Here is a 19,375-nt window from a genome sequence, read left to right as displayed (position 1 = left end):
CCGCAATTACTTTTGCACAATCTAATTCTTAATTTTTTGAGGAACCTCCATACTGTTTTCCATAATAGCTGCACGAATTTATATTCCTACCAGCAGTGTAAGAGGGTTCCTATTTCTTCACAACCTCTCCAACACTTGTTATTGGTTTTTTTTTTGATAATAGCCATTCTAAAAGGTGTGAGGTGGTATCTCGCTGTGGTTTTGCTTTGCATTTCCCTAATAGCTAATGAAGTTGAGAATTTTTTTCATATATCTGTTGGCTTTTTGTGTGTCTTCTTGAGAAAAGCGTCTGTTCAGGTTCTTTGCCCATTTTTTAATTGGATTGTTTGTTTTTTTGTTGTTGAGTTGTATGAGTTCTTTATGTATTTTGCACATTAGCGCCTGATTGGAGGCGTTGTTTGCAAATATCTTCTCTCATTCAGTTGGGTACCTGTTTGTTGATGGTTTGTTTTGCTGTGCAGCTTTTTCATTTGATATAGTCCCATTCATTTATCTTTGCTTTTACTTCCCTTGTCTTTGAGGTCATAATTCATAAAAATGATTTTAGATTTTATAAGAAAACAGTCTGTGGGGAAATGCATTAAAAAGCCAAAGAAATAGAGATTAACTGTGTAAATCCTAGAGTGTAGCTAGGAGGTCCGAACAATACTAGCAAAAAATTTTTGACAAAGCCAGTTAACCTTCATGGCTTTAGTTTCCCCATTGATAACATACTTCCCTTATGCTTTTTTCACTTAGGGTAAGGTGAGGATCAAAGGGCATGTTTTGAGAAGTGCTTTTCAGATTTGGGGAAGAAACACCAAATATCCTTAAGTGTTCAATAATAAAATAATACCATTTCCTTAACTCTGCTCCTTTTGTTCAAGGTCTTCCAACTTCTTGGAGCTTTCTTTAAACATCTTCCTCTATAACTCATACTAATTCTTTCCATTGTAACTCAGGAAGTTAATAAAAGTTTAGGAAAATGTGTATCTTTGTCTTTTGGTAAAGGTAGACATGCTCTTATTTCTGTTCTAAAGATTCTCCATGCTTCTCTTCAGAAGTGGTTGTGTTTTGGTGATGGATAAGGTATTGAACCTCTGCACATACACACACACACACACCAGCCACAATTGGGCCATATGTGTTCCTATAAAGAAAACTTTTTCCAGGTTATTTAAAAGCCAAATCAAATGTTACCAGCTTGGGAGCATTGTTTTCTAGCTGTTAGTTGTTCATTATTTTTGTGTGTGTGCTCTCTCATGGTGACTCAGATATGGCCAGTTCTATCCGAGACGCTAAATAAGCACCGGGCTGATAACCGGATCGTGGAGCGCTGCTGCAGATGCCTCCGCTTCGCCGTTCGCTGTGTGGGCAAAGGCTCTGCGGCCCTGTTGCAGCCACTGGTCACACAGGTAAGTTAAGTTCACGAAATGGGAGAAGTGAGGTGTGTGGGATGAAGTAGGAGCCATCAGAACAAAACTCTGCCAATGAAATAAAACACTGAAGTATTCATTTAACATAGACGAGAAAATGTTGAGAAGAGCTAAGCAGTGCCTGTGGTAGGTGTGTTGTCCTAGGAGGGAGACAAGATAGCCTGTGATCTGTTCTGTATAGTGATGGTCTAAACAGTAGTACATTCCAGTGTGGAATTAGGACAAGAGAACGGCTTTAGTGCTTGGCTCTTTTATACCAGGGCTAAGCATTTTTATATTCATTTCCTTGTTTAAAATGTGGCAAGTCAGACTTTGCAATTTCTTGGCCCTAAGGGATTTTCTTCTATCTTGACCTTCATTAGTTCACATAAGGCTCTTATTTATCAAGACAGAAATTTGATTCTTAATCACTAAGATTGACGTGTAATTACGATGGTGTGACTCCCTGTATGAGGTTCTCTAAGGTCCTCTCTAGACCTACTCTATATGGGATACCAATGACTAGTGACTCTTCACTAAGTAGTTGGTGTTGATGTTAACCTTAGAGCAGAGCCACAACTAGACTGGCAAGTGCAGTGCCATGGACACAAAATTGAGGGAGGCAAGGCCAAGTGCCGATCTTGCATTTGCAGGACTCTGAGCAAGTGCCTGCTTAAATTTTACACTCACTTTCCGAGGAAAACTGCTCCAGGGCTTCAGGCTAGACCATACCCTCCCCACCTGAAGTGACCCTTCTCCATCTGGGCAGGGCACAGACAGTACAGATTTTAAGGAGGTAAACACTCTCGGGAGCTGACCCTGACAGCAAGCTCCTCCTTCAGTTCTGCACCCTTGGGACTCACTCTCCAGGAAACACCTTCAGTCAGGGTCATGCTAGTAGTGTCAGGTTGACACTTGCGAGACCTTGCCTCCTTAAATTGTAGATTTGGTTCACGTTTGCACAGGTGCATATTTTAACAATTTTAATTTTTACTGTACTCTGTGTATGTTTGCATTCAGGCTTGAGTCCACCTCTGGTCAAGGGTCCCCTTTTGCTATTAGAGGATCCCTTGTGACTTTGATATTCTTGTTTTTTTTAATTCCTGCTAATTAAGTATGTAACCAATTCAGTAGAGTAGTGTAGCACGTTATATAGTAAGTTTGTTCTATCTAAAGTCAGTACCTATGACAAAAATTAAAATTCTTAAAAATTTCATAAATCAGAGGTCAGAAAACTACAGCTAGTGGCTCTGTAGTTTGTAAATTAAGTTTTTATACGTAAAGTTTTACTGATAGCCTTACTTAGTAAGTATTATCTGTTGGCCATCTTTGTGCTATAGTAGCAAAGTTGAGGAATCAGAAGATGGTATGGCCAGCAAAGCTTAAAGTTTTTACTATCTGGCCCTTCAAGAAAATGTTTGCAAACCCCTGACTTAAATTGTTATTCATTAAGTAGAGCATATAGTTTTTTGAGTAGACAACACTGAACAGATTGATAGCTCCCATCTCATGCTCATACTATGGTACATGCAGATAGGAGTCACTCAATCCTTCAGCCCCCACCAAGTTCAGAGTTGAATTTATATAATAAGATCAATACACATGTGTTGTGATGGCATTTTAAATAGATGAATGATCTCTTAATTTTTGGAGGATGATAGGGTAAAATTCCTAAAGAAATCATTTAATTTCAATATGTATGTTGTATTAAAATTTCTGTTCTTTTGAGATTCAGATATTTCATTGGAAACACTATTTTTTACTTAAAAGAGTAAATAGAGGGGTTTAGGAGCAACTCAAAATTTAAACAATGCTTTCACAATCTTCTCCAAGATGAGGGCATTTGATATTTTTGTCTCTGCTATGGCTATACTAATTTTTTTAAAGAGTTATTTTTAATGCAAATACGAGCAACCTTTAGATGTTGGAAAATTTGAGTATACTATGCCATGGTTTTATAAATATTACACAAGCCTTGGGTAATAGTTCTTTAATGGGTAATAGTCTTTACCCATTAGTCTTTACCCATTCTTTAATAGTAATTAAATGGGTAATAGTCTTTACCGATTCTTTAATGGGTAATAGTCCAGCTTCAAGTATTATACAACTCTCTTGCAATTTGAAAATTATTGAGGAATTGAGCCCTGTTTCAAAAAATGTTGCCAACAAGCTCTTGAAGAAACCAATCTATTTCTAAATTTCTTCCTCCAGACAGCTTTCTAAGTTGGTATTTATCGAGAAGTAAAGAATTGAAGTAATTGGTTTTCCCCTTGTCAGATGGTGAATGTGTACCACGTACATCAGCATTCCTGTTTCCTGTACCTCGGCAGTATCCTTGTGGATGAGTATGGCATGGAAGAGGGCTGTCGGCAAGGACTGCTAGACATGCTCCAGGTATGTTTTCTTGGCAGGAGACAGATGTGTTGGGTTTTGGAGGGTCTAAAGGCCTAGCAGTGTGTTCTTCACTGTGTCTTTAATTCTGTTGCTTCTTTATGTCCCCTCCCGCCCCCCTGGCATGTTAATTTCCTAATCATAGGGAGGTAGAAACGTGTTAGTTGTTCTCCAGACAGGCCTGCTTGGGAGGATGAGAGAGATGGACCGAATGTAATGCTCACTAGAGATAGTGCAGCCTCATTTATGCTCTCCAGAGATGGGGTTTTTTTGGAGGAGTGGGGAGGTAGGGAAATGGATTTAAAATAAAGGACCTCTAAGCTCAAGCGTGACTCTAGTTTTAATTTCTTGCCTAGAACAGCCAGTAAAGTAGTTTACTTAATCAGCAGGGCGGTCTTAGGGTAAATAGCAGACATTGAAAAAGGCTCCTGATATACTTCTTTCCCCTCCTAATTGCATGGGGAAAATACATTAGGGACTTAAATTTTGATGCTCCTTTTCCCAAGAGGTCTTTCCCTTTAAAACTTCATCTATTATTTCATACATTATCATTAAAACTGTACATCTACTCCCTTAGTGGACTGACCATATCTAGGACATGAGCACAGTCTTTACTCTCAGAAACTTCTAAGACTTAGACATGACATCTCTCCACTGTCATATAACAACTAATACCTGTACCCCCAACCCTTTCTGGAATGAGGATTTCGTATGTGAAAACTCATCGTATCAACTGGGAAAGATTTCTGTCTTTTTCTTGATCTGATTCTTGTCAGGTAGTCTTTTTCTTTGCCTGTCGGTGCTTCCCTTCTGTTTCCTTTGTTTGTGTTGTGATACTGAGGAAGTCTGAGTGCTGTGGCGTTTAAACAAGCGTTTGTTTTGCTGTCACTTGTGTCGCAGGCACTGTGCATCCCCACCTTTCAGCTCCTGGAACAGCAGAATGGGCTCCAGAATCACCCGGACACCGTGGATGACCTGTTCAGGCTGGCTACCAGGTCAGTGCTTCCATAGAGCAGCCTCTCCTTTACTGTTCGCCCCGTCACGACTTAGTCTTTCCACCTAACACTTGACTGTTTCCTCCTCTGTGAAATGAGGTAAGTGGAGTAGGTTGACTTTTGATTCATAACCCAAAGTTCAGTTGTGGACCAGAATATCCCCGTGAGTGAGGACGAGAAGTTGGATGGAAACAGAGGAAAGTAGCTGAGTTGCCATCACAAAGGAGGGACATGCGCAAGACAGTGAAAATGAGCTTGGTGAAAACATTGGACTAGATAGTCTTAGTTTTAACATGTTATGCTGCTTTGATGTCATGCCTCACCTCAGCTTTTTCCTTGAAGAACTTAGCATCCTTTAGACATAATTACATCTCAGAATAAAAAATTCTTAGCATGTTAAAGTACCTTAGAAGTTATCTGGTCCTAACTACACTTCCCAGCCCTACCCCGAGCCTGCCACCCACTTAATGCTTCAATTCCTTTTGCCAGTGACACTGGTGTTGTTGCCAAACCCTTGAATTCTTCTTAGTCCCTAGCGAAAGAATTTGAATCAGACCAATTAGTGAGCATAAAAGCTTTTCTAAAAAAAACACCATTATTAAATATGTATAATTATATATGCAATATATATAGTATCATTTACAACTGTAAAGTAATATTGACTTCACTTGCATCTCAGGTTGAACACTTTTTTTGGTTAGTTTTTGGACAAGTTAGAAAATCTTTTTTTTTAAGTTGATATAAGAGAATTGTTGGGTGGGTTGTCAACCTCTTTTTCCCAAGACCTGTTCCTTGAAAAATTAATCTCTATAGACATTCTTTGTAGAAATAGTTACTTGGTGAAATAAATTTGGAAAAATATTGTATCTTTTTCTTGGAGATTCTGCACATACATTAAAGGAACTGAGAGACCTTGTAGAAAATTGAAAGTATAGAATTTCTGTAAACACCTGCTTTCCCCACCCCTTCCCTTATTATCAACATCCCCTGTCAGAGTGGTTTATTTGTTAGAACTGCTGAACCTACATGGACACGTCATTATCACCCACAGTATATAGTTTACATTAGGGTTTACTCTTGCTGCTGCACCTTCGATGGGTTTAGACAAATGTATGACGTGTATCCACCATTATAGTACTGTACAGAGTAGTTCTACTACCCTTAAAATCTCCTATGCTCTGCCTATTCATCCCTTTGTCCCCCACCCCAATCCCTAGCAACCTCTGATCTTCTTACTATTTCCGTAGTTTTGCTTTTTATCCTGGCTGCTTTTATAGCCTAAGCCTGTCATTTATACCTAGCCTGTCTTTCTGCACTAGGTTTATTCAGCGTAGCCCTGTTACCTTGCTGAGGAGCCAAGTGGTCATCCCTATCTTACAGTGGGCCATTGCCTCTACTACCCTGGACCACCGGGATGCCAATTGTAGTGTCATGAGATTCCTACGAGACCTCATCCATACAGGGGTGGCCAACGATGTAAGTATCAACATTGTACCTTTCCTACTTTGCAGCTCATTATCTTCTCATAGTTCTTCCTCTTTTTCATAATGGTATCTATCTCCTTATTTGATCTGTATTGGTAGGCATATACCATAGTGGATCATTCACTAACCAAAATATCAACCATTAGATTTAAGACAACCTGTACTAAGTGCTGTAAACTGTATAAAACAGCCTAAAATTATCTCTGCTTCCAAGCCATTTGTTTTCTAGTTAAGAGATAAACAGATATAAAGACAGCAAGAAGACAGTATTTAATTGTCAGGTGGGTGGTAAAAGTCATGATTACTATGAGATCAGAAGAGGGAAAGCTCTTTGGAAAGAAGTAGATTGGGACACCTTTTCTGGAAGAGGAGGGACTTCGATGAAGCTATAGGTAAAATTGGGGTAGATTGGAGCAGGAATGATAGTCTAACCGGAGGTATAAATCCTGAGCAGAGAAAGTTAGGAGAGCACTAAGTGTGTTAGTAGACAGTTAAGAGACCTGTTTGGCTGGAGTAGTAAAGTGGCTCATAAAGTTTTCAAAGGTATATATATAATGTGATGGCTGGGTGTGAGGTCGGAGGGATAATGGTTGGGGGTGGGGGGTTCACAGTGTGAGGGATATAAATGATGAACGTCTAAGTATTACATTGTCTTGTACACCTGAAACTAATAAAAAAAAAAAGTTTTCAAAGGTAGATTTGACTAGGTGTGAAGTGGAATTGAAGGTAAGGGAAGTGAAGAAGTAAGCGAGTATGTGAATAGGCTTTATTATTATTAAGAAGTTTGGCAGTAAAAGGAGAGAGAAAGAAAACAACTAGAAGTAAAAGGCAGTTTAAAAGTTATTTTTTTCAAGATGTTAGAAATATTTGTGTATTCAGAGACTAGAAGAAAGGAAAATACATGTTTTTTGATAGAAAACGTTAGATATCTGATAGAAGTCTTTGATTCTTATTTCAGTTGGTTTTTAAAAAGGAAATAAGAATATTTATTTTTTCACAGAAAAAAAGATTAATTGCTACCCTTCCTATTTAATCATTATTTCTCTTCTGCCTTCTATTCGTGAAAAATCTTGGCGTTAAGGTTAATTTTGGCTGAAACCCATGTCCATTTCCTTGATACTAAACTTTTTTATTTTATTTTTCAATTAGAGTTGACATTCAGTATTATTTTATATTAATTTCAGGTGTACAGCTTAGTGGTTAGACATTTATATAATTTATGAAGTGATCCCGCAATTAGTCTGGTACCTCCCTGACACTATACCTAATTATTATTATATTACTGGCTATGTTTCCTATGCTGTCCTTTACAGCCCCCTGACTGTTGTATAATTACCAATTTGTACTTCTTAATTCCTTCACCTTTTTACCAAGCCTTCCAAGCCCTCTCCCATTTGACAACCATCAGTTTGTTCTCTGTATCTATGAGTCTGTTTCTGTTCGTTCATTTTGTTCTTTAGATTCTACATATAAGTGAAATCATACGGTATTTGTCTTTCTCTGACTAATTTCGTTTAGCATACTACTCTCTAAATCCATCCATGTTGTCACAAATGGTAAGATTTCGGGTTTTTTAATGCCCAAGCAATAGTCTGTTGTATATATGTGCCTACCATGTCTTTATTCAATTATCTATTGATGGGTACTTAGGTTGCTTCCATATCTGGGCTATTGTAATAGCGCTGCAATGAACATAGGGGTGCATATATCTTTTAAAATTAGTGTTTTGGGTTTCTTCGGATAAATACCAAGAAGTGGGATAACTAGGTCATAAGGTAGTTTTATTTTTAATTTTTTGAGGAACCTCCATACTGTTTTCCATAACGGCTGCACCAATTTGCAAGCCCACCAGCACTGCACAAGGGTCCTTTTTCTCCACATCCTCGCCAACACGTATTGTTTGTTGATTTTTAATGATAGCCATTCTGACTGGAGTGACGTGATATCTCGCTATGATTTCTATTTGCATTTCTCTGATGGTTAGTGACACTGAGCATCTTTCTTTGTCTGTTGGCCATCTGTACGCCCTCTTTAGAGAAATGCCTATTCGAGTCCTCTGCCAATTTAATTGGATTGTTTGGGGTTTTTTGGTGTTGAATTGTATTAGTTCTTTTTAAAATTTGGATATTAACCCCTTATCAGATATATCATTAACAGATGTCTTCTCCATTCAGTAGGCTGTCATTTCATTTTGTCAGTGGTTTCCTTTGCTGTGCAAAAACTTTTTAGTTTCATGTAGTCCCATTTGTTTATTTTTTCCTTTGTTTCTCTTGCCTGAAGAGCTATATCAGAAAAAGAGTTACTAACAGCAATGTCAGAGAGTTTACTGCTTATGTTTTCTTCTATCTATGAGTTTTACATGTCAGGTCTTAAATATAAGACTTGAATCCATTTTGAGTTTATTCTTATATATGGTGTAAGAAGGTAGTATAATTTGATTTTTTGCATGTATCTGTCCAGTTTTCCCAACACCATTTATTGAATAGACTGTCTTTACCCCATTGTATATTCTTGCCTCCTTTGTCATAGATTAAATGACCACATAGGTGTAAGTTTATTTCTGGACTCTATTCTGTTCCATTGATCTGTTATACTGAGGTTGCCAAAACAATGTACACAAGTGGACACTTTGGTCAACGTTGTTCAAGCAGTAGTTTGCCATAATTAGAAGTGTCTGGATGCTTTGAGCACCTCTTGTAATTGCAGAAGTCAAATGTGACTTGTATTCATCTTTTGTTATCGGTATATATTGAGTATTACAATTTTAATACAGTCTTCCTTTCTTAAAACGTGTGTATATTTTTTTGGCACCCTCTTTGGCACCCATGTATAATGTATATACATGTAATATATGTACTTTTTAAAGAGAAATTGCTAGGCTAAACGAAAAATAGTACTTTGTCTTTGGAAAGTTGGAATTAGAACTTAGCCATTGTTCCTGTTTCCTGCAGCATGAAGAGGACTTTGAATTACGGAAAGAACTGATTGGACAGGTGATGAACCAGCTTGGACAGCAACTTGTAAGCCAGCTGCTCCACACATGCTGCTTTTGTCTCCCTCCGTATACCCTACCAGATGTCGCCGAAGTACTCTGGGAGATCATGCAGGTTGACAGACCGGTAAGATTATTTTCATAAGCACTCATTCTCCCAGTCCTACACTTGGGTTCCTTGAGGCCGACTATTACTTTTAAACCAGCCCTGTCATACGTTTGTGGAACTTAATTTAGGCATATTGGTAAGTTTAATTATTAGATGAAAGGGGCCTATAGGAGGCCAGTAATTCATCATTGGGTTCTCAAAAATGTGTTTGTGTCACTGTCGTGTATTACCAGAAGTGAATACTAAGCATTGAATTCAGCTGTGTGGCTGGCCAATGAGAAAGTTGTTCACTTGTGGAGATGCCTATGTATCAGTTATATAGTGTCACAGGTTATTCAGGAAGTATTAATACACTTTAATCTCCTTAGATAGCACTGTATGGTTCCCTGGTAATAAGTCTAGCCAGAGCGTTTGGAGGCACGTAGGTATAAAACTAGCCCACAGTGTATACTTGGATTTGTTTCCCCTTTGGATTTATTTGCTTCCTGCTTCAGTTCTTGAACCAAGTTCTTCCGGTTCTTTATCACCCAAGCATGGAAATTTTTTTAGGCTCTCCAGCAATATCCAAGTAATTTCAGTCCTGGGCACATGATCACAAATCAGGTTATGTGTACTGCATGGAAGTTTTGAGCATAGTGGTAAAGTGTAACATAGTCTATAAAGTATTTTTTAGTGGGATTTATAATTTTTAGTACTAGTATAAAAGCAGTTCAAAAAAGTACACAGTTGGACCTAGTTAAAGTGAGCTGTCTTCCAGAACAGAAAAGTGTGGATACATAAGTATCAGTATATATGTTGACGGTGTCTCCTGCTTTATATCCTTTATGGCAGTTCTTAGCCTCAATTTCAGCAGTTTCACAAAAGGGAGTGCACTTTCACTGCTAGATTCTAATAGAACTGGGCCAGGAGTCCGGCCTAGTCTTGGATTTGTGTGTTCACCTCCCAAATTCAATGATGAGTTGTATAGTCTTACTGGGCATATGCTTTACTTGACCCTTGGCTCATCAAACAAAAAACAGTTACGTGTAGGTCAGATGCTTAAGTAGATTTCTAACATTGTCTTTAGGTTTATACTTCAGAACAGCCACATGAACTTTAATTCTTACACATCAAACTCTGTGAGGCTCCTGTGTGACTTTGGTTTCATCAAATAGCTCCGTAGATTTTCCGTGTAAGTTTAAGTGCTTCAAGCAGTGAGTAGTACCAATAGTTCCCCTTGCTGGTTGTTCAATACACCTGTTCTGTTTCAATCTAATACAGTAATATTTTTGTGTTTTTCTAAAGAAAATACTATGTGAGCCTTTGGGGACCAACAACTTGAATCCCAAAAGCATTTGACATGAGAAATAAAATTACCATACTTTTTTACAAATATATCTGGTTTCCAGGTAACAAAAACTTATTACATAAATTTAATTTTACAAAAACATTCTTGATTTGTAAACATATTAGTTAAATGCTAACAGAAGAAGAAAATGAGAACAGCAAGTTTGGGCAGGAATAGAAACCAGGTAGCTATGTGTTCTTAAGAGTTGACTAGTATATACCCACGAATTGTCGAGTAATTTAAAGTGATAGGTATGGCTGTATTTATAGGAAAGTTTGTAAAGGCACTCTTAGATAAATTTGGGTTGTTTATACCCTATAAACTGATTGAAATTGTAATTAAGGATTTAAGTCCAAAGAAAATTTACATTCTTGTGCACTTAATCATACCAGTTTCAAAGTTCAACATACAAATTTTTCAATAGAAGATGACATACCAGCTTTGTCTCTTGACTTGAATGAACAATTAAAGCCCTTTAAGTGGGGTGGCTGGTTGGCTCAGTTGGTTAAGAGCTAATAACACCAAGGTTGTTAATAACACCAAGGAGGTGCTAATAACACCAAGGTTTCCCGTTCGATCCCTGCATGGGCCACTCTGAGCTGCGCCCACCTTTAAAAAAAAAAAAGCCCTTTATTCTGTTCCCCGCTTTGTTTGTTGGATACCTTTCTGACAAATTTATTCAGTATTTTCAACCAGATGTCTCAGATTCCTTTACTGGAAGATGATATGGCCCATTATATGCTAGCTAATTATTTTTTGCTTTTAGTTTCTTACTGTTTTTGTTTTGGGGGATACTATAGTTAACCCATGGGTGATTTTTGGATGCCAAAACTTTGTCAATTAAGGGTTCTTCCTGAATCTTTTGTCTCAGCTTGTTTTTGTCTGAGTAAAGTGTTATCTTCCTTTGGGGCAACCTTTGGAGAATTACACAGTACTTTTTAGCATTTATAGTGGAATATATACTTTTGCTCTGGTCTATTATGATCATAAATTAACATAATGAGAAAATATATAATGTAAAAAAATTAGCTTAAAACTAAGACAAAAGTATACATCCTCCCTTCTTAAGAAAGAAATGAAGAAAAACTAGAGCTGACTCAAAGAACTACTTAGCTGAAAATAAGAACCGAAAGGAAGTCTTCAGAATTTTGATTTTTAGTTTGAAGAGGAAGGAAGTAAGGGGGGTGATGACAAGCAGGTTTTGTGCTTATAAAAGGTATAAAGAGACTGTGCTGGGATATAAATAAATTATTTTAAATAGCAACAACTGTGAGCAACAAAAAACTTTTCTAACCCAGAGAACAGGCAGATATCACAAAAGAATTTATTTATACAACTTCTACTGAAAGGATGATCTTAGAATCCTTAAGATTCTGGATTCATGTTACGTATATATTTTTTGACATGTTTACTTAACACTTTTTGTCCTGCTCTTTCTGGTAACTGCACCTTTGCTTTGGATTGCCTTTAATCTTGACGCTCAAGAGTTTCCTGGCAGCTATTCAATTTTTAAAATATTACATAAGCTTAATGACAGGAACAGAACAATAGCCTCATCCAGAAGAGACTTCCTTTCCAAGGTAGAAGGGCGCTGTCTGAAATGATGCCTGCCACCTACCCTGCCCCTTTGAAGGGAAGTCCAGGCATGCCTTTGTAAACTATTCCAACCCCCAGAGGGTTGGAAGGCCTAAAGATAGTACTTTTGTTCATTGCTTTACTTGGTTCCAATTTGGGGGAACTAATGCTACTAAGTAAAACCTGTGGGTTTTTGTTATTACCTATAGAGTCCCAGTTGAGTAAGCCCTGCCTCCTTTTAAAACTCTTATCCCTCTTCTTCAGACTTTTTGTCGATGGTTAGAGAATTCCTTGAAAGGTTTGCCAAAGGAGACAACTGTAGGAGCTGTCACAGTGACACACAAACAATTAACAGATTTCCACAAACAAGTCACTAGGTGAGTGATACTGGATTTTTCTTTTTTTTCTTTTTTTTAATGAATGTGAACAACATCTGGGGTGTGTAGAAAAAAATGTATCTTTGTTTCTTATACCATTTTACTTACAGATCTGCCCAGGAGTATATTTCATGTGTGCCTTTGTATATTCACAATTTAGTTTCCATGTAGTCTTAAATTGCACAAACTAGCATTGGAAACCAACCTTGGGGAAAAGATCACCATGCAGTATATATGTGTGTCAGTTTTATTGTGCATGTGTATTAATTGGTATAAGATCTTAAGGGGTAAGTGGAAGCATTATTTCTTCCAAAAGAAAAATGCACTGAGCAGCCCACAACACTGCAGGAGATCTGTTCTTTTTTGTTTGATTTTGTTTTGAAGTCCTGAGTTCTCATCCATATTCAGGGGTCAAGAATACAGTCCCTGAATAGGTGAAGCATTGGTAGTAAAACATACAGTGATATAGACTGCAATAAATTGGAAAATTTTTGCTATGCCTAAAGATACTCAAATTCTCATTTCATGCAAAGTAAACAAAACATCTCCTGGGATGCATTAGTCTCCTGAGCCCCTTGCTCAGTTAAAATGTGAAGTGTACGTAAGTGGGTTTTTTCACAGTGAACATAATAAACATTTTAAGTATAGCTACACAGTGTTCCTAATTACTATTTTATTACAGGTGTTGCCTGATTTCCTTACAGTGCCTCTATTACTAGACATTTGGTTTTGGTTTTGGTTTTTTCATTTTTAACAACAGCAACTTAAGTTGGATTTTGTAACTGTGTTACCTTGCCCTGATATTCCTTTTTCTATCTAGAGCCTTGAGAATTTTGATTAAACTTTAGGCGATGGCTTATATTCATACAGTTGTAGAACAATTTGTAGATCTAAGAATGAGTGTTGCAAACGAGGTTGGTTGTAGTGAAAAAACTGGAAATATTCTAACTGCCAATCAATAGAGAATAATTAATAGTATGTCTATACTAATAAGTAAGCACTAAAAAGAAGTAAAAAATGCATGATACAGAAAAATACATAAGATATAGTACAAAGGGAAAAAATCACAGTAAAGTATCATGTAACCCAAGTGGCATTAAAAAATTTTTTTTTATTTTTAATGGTGGTAAAATGCACGAAAAATTTATCATCTTAACCATTTTTAAGTGTACTTGGTCAGTGGTGAATGTCCAGTATTTTTCATTTTGCAAAACTGAAACCATACCCATTAAACAACAACTTCCCATTACCCACTCCTCCCTGCCCCTGGCAACCATCATTCCATTTTCTGTTTTTATGAATTTGACTACTCTAGATACCACATGTAAGTGAAATCACATAGTATTTATTTGTTCTTTTGTGGCTTGCTTAGCATCATGTCCTCAAGGTTTAGCTGTGTTGTAGCATGTGTCAGAATTTCCTTCCTTTTTAAGGCTGAATAACGTTGCATTTTATGCATAGACCACATTTTGTTTATCCAGTCGTGAGCTGGTGGACATTTGGGTTGTTTCCTTGACTTGGCTATTGTGGGTAATGTTGCAGTGAACATGAGTGTACACGTATCTCTTCAAGACTGCTTTCAATTCTTCTGAAAGATTTATAAATTTTATACCTGGAAGTGGAATTGCTGGATTATGTGGCAATTCTATGTTTAAGCTTTTGAGGAACCTCCATACTGGTTTCCATAGTGGCTGCACCATTTTACGTTTCCACCAACAGTACACAAGGTTCTAATTTCTCCATGTCTGTTTTTACTTTTTGTTGTCTGCTTTTGATGTAATATGCAAGAGATCATTACCCAGTCTAATGTCATGAAGCTTTTCCCCTGTTTTCTTCTACGAGTTTTACAGTTTTAGATCTTACATTTAGGTCTTTGATCCATTTTGAGTTAGTTTTTTTATATGATGTATGTTAAGGGTCCAACTTTATTCTTTTGCATGTGGATATCCGGTTTTCCCAGCATTGCCCTTTTCCACATTGAATGGCACCTTATTGAAAATCGCTTGACCATATATGCGAGGGATTTATTTTGGGGCTCTTTATTCTATTCTACTGGTCTGTGTGTCTGTCTTTATGTCAGTACCATACCGTTTTGATTACTATGGCTTTGTAATAAATTTTGAAATTGGGCAGTGTGAGACCTCCAGCTTTGTTCTTTTTCAAGATTATTTTGGCTATTTGGGGTCTTTTGAGATTCCATGTGAATTTTAGATAGACTTTTCTATTTCCACACACACAAAAAAATTTCAGTTTGGATTTTTTATAAGGATTGCATTGAATCGGTAGATCGCTTTGGATTGTATTGACATCTTAACAATATTAAGTCTTCCAGTTCACGAACACAAACTGTCTTTCCATTTACTGGTGTCTTCAATTTATTGCAGCAACATTTTGTAGTTTCAGTATTTTATTATTTTTGATGCTATTATAAATGAACCAACTGTCTCATTATATATGTTATATATATGCATATGTGAGAGAGATACTTTGCAGGCTACTTTGTGCATAGTAAATGTCTGGAAAGATACACAACTAGGACTAAGATAGGAGATAAGGGAGACTTTCCCTTTTTCATAATCTCTGTACTATTTACATTTCTTCATGAGAATGTGGTATACTTTTATAATTAAAACCAGACCCAGTTTTTAAAAGGGAAAGAAAAATGAAATAAATTTTAGGCAATGGTACAAGAGCTAATCTTTTCTGAGAATTTATTTCTTAATGTCACTTTTCAAAATGGTTTACTTTTTCATCTCCCAGAATATTTCCAATAATTTTGTTAATGTTAAAATCCAAAACCTTTGAGTGCTATTTTGTAGCTTACTAAGTGGCTTAATTTCATGCCCCAGAAGTAACTGACTTTTGGCCATAGATCAAGTGACATGCATGACTGGAAAATAGCATGTGACTGCCTGCCTTCGTGACACATTTTGCCAGAAGAGGGGATTTCTCTTCTACTAGGTAGGCGTATATTGACTGGGATGACCTCACAGAATTATTTTCTTTCTTTTTACAATGAATCTTACAGTATAATTAGTATTCCACCTAAAGCTGTCTCAGGGGAAAGAGGTGTAACGGTTGCTTCTCTCTGCTCTTGTTTTGCTCTGTTGCGTCTAGTGTTGGTCAGTAGAAGGGCAAGATCATATTGGCTCTGATTTCCTTAGAGCAAATCGGAGCCTGAGGAGAACCTCAAAGGACAGATTAGAGGCAGGGGTGTTAGTTTGAGTCTTGCCACTTGCTGTCACTTTGAACATCAGATTATTCATCTGTAAAATAAAGTTAGTAATAAATCTCATAGAATTATTACAAGATACCAATTGGAAATCTATAAAGATCTGGCACATAGTAGGTAATCAGTGAATGTTAACTTTCTCCTTGGAAAGAACCTGCCAGAATGTCACCGTATACTTGCAAAACTAGCTGGAGCATGTCTCCTGCCAGCTCTAAGGCAACCACCCACACATTCTGGAATAAGTCTTTACCAAGCCCATATTCCCTCATCCGAGCTAGTATATGACAGGTAAAAAACAGTAGAGTAAGTCTGAAATAAAAGTTACGGACATTCCCGAATTTAAGTAAAATCTTGGGGCAAGGTAGAGGAACCCAAATAATGCAGTGCTGTGAACAAAAATTATCAGCGATCTTTGCCCTGTGATACGAGAAAATAAGGAGCACTACCAGCCTGGCCTACTTGATCTCTCATTGCTAAACAAGTCCGGCCACTCCTCCTGTGGTAGCTGTGCCATATGGTGGGAAATGAACAGAAGTAAGAGGTAATGCTGAGGTGCTAGAGAAAGAGTTTGAGATAGCTCACCTCTTCTAAATAATTCTTTCTTTAGCATACGTGTTGCCCTTAAACCTTCTGTTCTCTGCATGACTCAGTCTCCCTTTTGGTTTTAAGGTCCTGCAACTCCTGTCTCAACATGCTGCTTTGTTTGCCATCCTAGCAGGGAGGGTGAACTGGTTCAGTTTCATTTCAGCAAGTCCAAGCCTGTTTTTCAAATGGTACTGGTAATTAATTCCTTAGCATTTTTAGTTAACTTGAAGAAAGCTGGGATTTTTCATTCTAAAATATCATTTTTGCTTTCCAAACACTACTAATTATGACTAAAAGAAATTCTGCCATCATTTCCCATCTCTCCATTTTGGTGTTTATTCTGACTCTTATTAGAGTTTGGTGAACGGATTGGGTTTGTGGGACTAGAAGCCCAAAAACAGAACCTAGAAAAATAGTGGCAGCTTTTGATAGACAGACAGACAGACAGACAGACAGACAGACAGACAGACAGAGATAGCATTAAGGCAGGAAGCAAAAAATAGTTATAGCTCTTAGGAGGTTTTTTAAAATACACTTCTTTGGGCTTAATCATCGCGGACACTTAAACATTTGGCTGAAGCTCTTGACACTAAAGCAATTGCTGACAGGATTGGGAGCAGAAGCTGAGCTGATTTTGTGGCCCATCCCTCATTTCACCCAGTGCTCCTGTACTTGCATTTTGGTTTTAATACTTTTTCTTGTGTGTCACAAAAGAGGCTAAGGATGGAGTTACCATTTCTCTACCAGATTAAATCATGATCTCTGGTTGAAGAGTAGAATTTAAAATATGTAAAGTATTACGATAGCAGAAGAGTTTCTAGCACTCTCCTAAGTTTAACTGTTTCCTATTGTCTTAGTCCCTTAATACCACACCACATAGCGGCTTCTCTTCTGTTACATATGAGGTCCGACAATTAAGTTCGCGAACTTGTCCTAGAAAAAGTGATACATACTTTTCACTACGGTCACCTTTGAAGTACTCCCCTTGGGAAGCTATGCACCAACGCCAATGCCTAGTCCACCCTTCAAGGCAATTTTGGAACTCTTTCTAGAACAGCCATCAGAGCTGTCCTCATATTACCCTTGATGTCCTGAATGTCATCAAAATGTCTTCCTTTCAATATTTCCTTTGTCTTTGGGTAAAGAAAGAAGTCATTGGGGAGCCAGATCAGGTGAGTAGGGAGGGTGTTCCAATCCAGTTACTTGTTGACTGGCTAAAAACTCCCTCACAGACAGTGCTGTGTGGAGCTGGTACATTGTCGTGATGCAGGAGCCATGAATTGTTGACCAACAGTTCAGGTCATCTGACTTTTTCACGCAGCCTTTTCAGCACTTCCAAAGAATAAACTTGGTTAACTGTGCATTTGGTACAAATTCATAATGAAGAATCCCACTGATAAAGGTTAGCAGCGTCATTGCAACAAGTTCGTGAACTTAATTGTCAGACCTTGTATCTTCCTCCATGAGTGATACGGGCTCACTCTGACCCTGGCCGCCTCCTTAACAGTCAGTATTGACCTGGGAATAGACTGAGAAATGTAATAATACCTTCATTGAAGCATGTTAAATTCACAAAGAGCTAATGGCAGGATTCCAATAAACCAGAAGACATTTCTCATTTTCACTACATTTTTAGGATGGAGACAGACTAAAAAAAAAGTGTCTAGGATATTCTGTTGAGTCAAGTCTTGCAATCTAAATCAAGGTTCTTAATGATGTTTTAGACCTTATAATAGGTGGGGAAATCCAGATGTGGGCACTTATGGCAGTAGTTCTCATTTTTCCTTCTTTTCTGTTGGATCACTGTTAGCAGTTCCCTCCCCTGGTGTTTAGCCATTAGAAGGAGAAAGAGCTTTCTCTTCATATTGAATCTTAGGCTGTACTGTGGTCCCCAAGCTTTTCCGAACCAGAGAGGGCCACAGAAGGGTGAGCATATTAGGAAGTGCTTCCTTTTCTACTGCTTGGACAAAGGAGGCCTTTTGAAGAAACAGAGTAAGATGAATATTGGACCATTCAGTACCACCAAGGATTCTCAGTGCTTGTCTGAGAACCAGGTTCTGCTTCCTGCTCCTCCCTTTCTACACGCCTTAACCCTTTCCTCTCTCCTCTCCCTCCTCCCACAGGAGGAAGCCCTGAACAGCCTGTTCAACTAGAAAACCGGTGACTGATAGAGACTTAGTAGCTGGACTGGGCTTTGTAAACAAAATCTGCCTTTGGAAGAGAATGAGGAAGTCAGGGTGCCTAAGTGAGCTTAGCTCGTAGCATTAAATAATCAGCCTTACGTGAATATACTTTTACTTGGGGGTTTCTGGCTTACTGTATTTACGTCAAAGATTTTCACCAAGTGTTGTTGTTGCTGCTGTTGTTGTTGTTGCTGCTACAGCCTACATTTGTTGAATACTATTTTGTTCACTGCTCTATTAGTCTAAGCATTTTGTATGTAAGAACTGATTTAATTCTCAGAACATTATGAGGGAGATCATAGATGAGGAAACTGAGGTAGATTGGTAACTTACCCAAGGACACAGTGGAACCAAGATTCAAAACTAGGCAATTTTTCTCCAGAGCCCATCCTTTGAGTACCACACAGCTTATACTTATTCTCAGGTTCAATAGTTAATATTTACCCTTGAGTTGCAGAAAGATCGAAAGCAGAGGCAACGTTGCAGTGGTTTTTCAGCATATTGTACCTTTTTCGTCAGTGAGGGACCAACCTACCTTTTCTTTTCTAGTGCTGAGGAATGTAAACAAGTTTGCTGGGCCTTGCGAGACTTCACCAGGTTGTTTCGATAGCTCACACTCCTGCACTGTGCCTGTCACCCAGGTGAGTGGTCTGTGGTTCCCGGCTTGAGGCGGGGGGCTGCGCGTGGCTTTGAATGCCCATCGGGGGACTAGGATTCTAACTGGAGTCAGC

General features: G+C 38.0%; 1 protein-coding gene across 1 annotated transcript in view; it reads left to right on the top strand.

The window, feature by feature from the left end:
- The window catches only part of TNPO3 (transportin 3), a 72,376-nt gene that overhangs the window by 50,482 nt on the left and 2,519 nt on the right, over positions 1–19,375 (top strand). The window contains exons 16-22 of the mRNA XM_081038549.1: positions 1,254–1,394; positions 3,672–3,788; positions 4,686–4,780; positions 6,100–6,256; positions 9,216–9,383; positions 12,532–12,644; positions 19,194–19,285. Of these exons, the coding sequence (XP_080894675.1) occupies positions 1,254–1,394; positions 3,672–3,788; positions 4,686–4,780; positions 6,100–6,256; positions 9,216–9,383; positions 12,532–12,644; positions 19,194–19,254 (852 nt within the window). The 3' untranslated portion in view covers positions 19,255–19,285. The remainder of the gene's footprint in view (positions 1–1,253; positions 1,395–3,671; positions 3,789–4,685; positions 4,781–6,099; positions 6,257–9,215; positions 9,384–12,531; positions 12,645–19,193; positions 19,286–19,375) is intronic.

The sequence above is a fragment of the Rhinolophus hipposideros genome (genome assembly GCF_964194185.1).
Source record: "Rhinolophus hipposideros genome assembly, chromosome: 25".
In the NCBI taxonomy this organism is placed as follows: Eukaryota; Metazoa; Chordata; class Mammalia; order Chiroptera; family Rhinolophidae; genus Rhinolophus; species Rhinolophus hipposideros.
The sequence above is the reverse complement of the archived record's forward strand: the minus strand, read 5'-3'. Positions and strand labels throughout refer to the sequence as shown.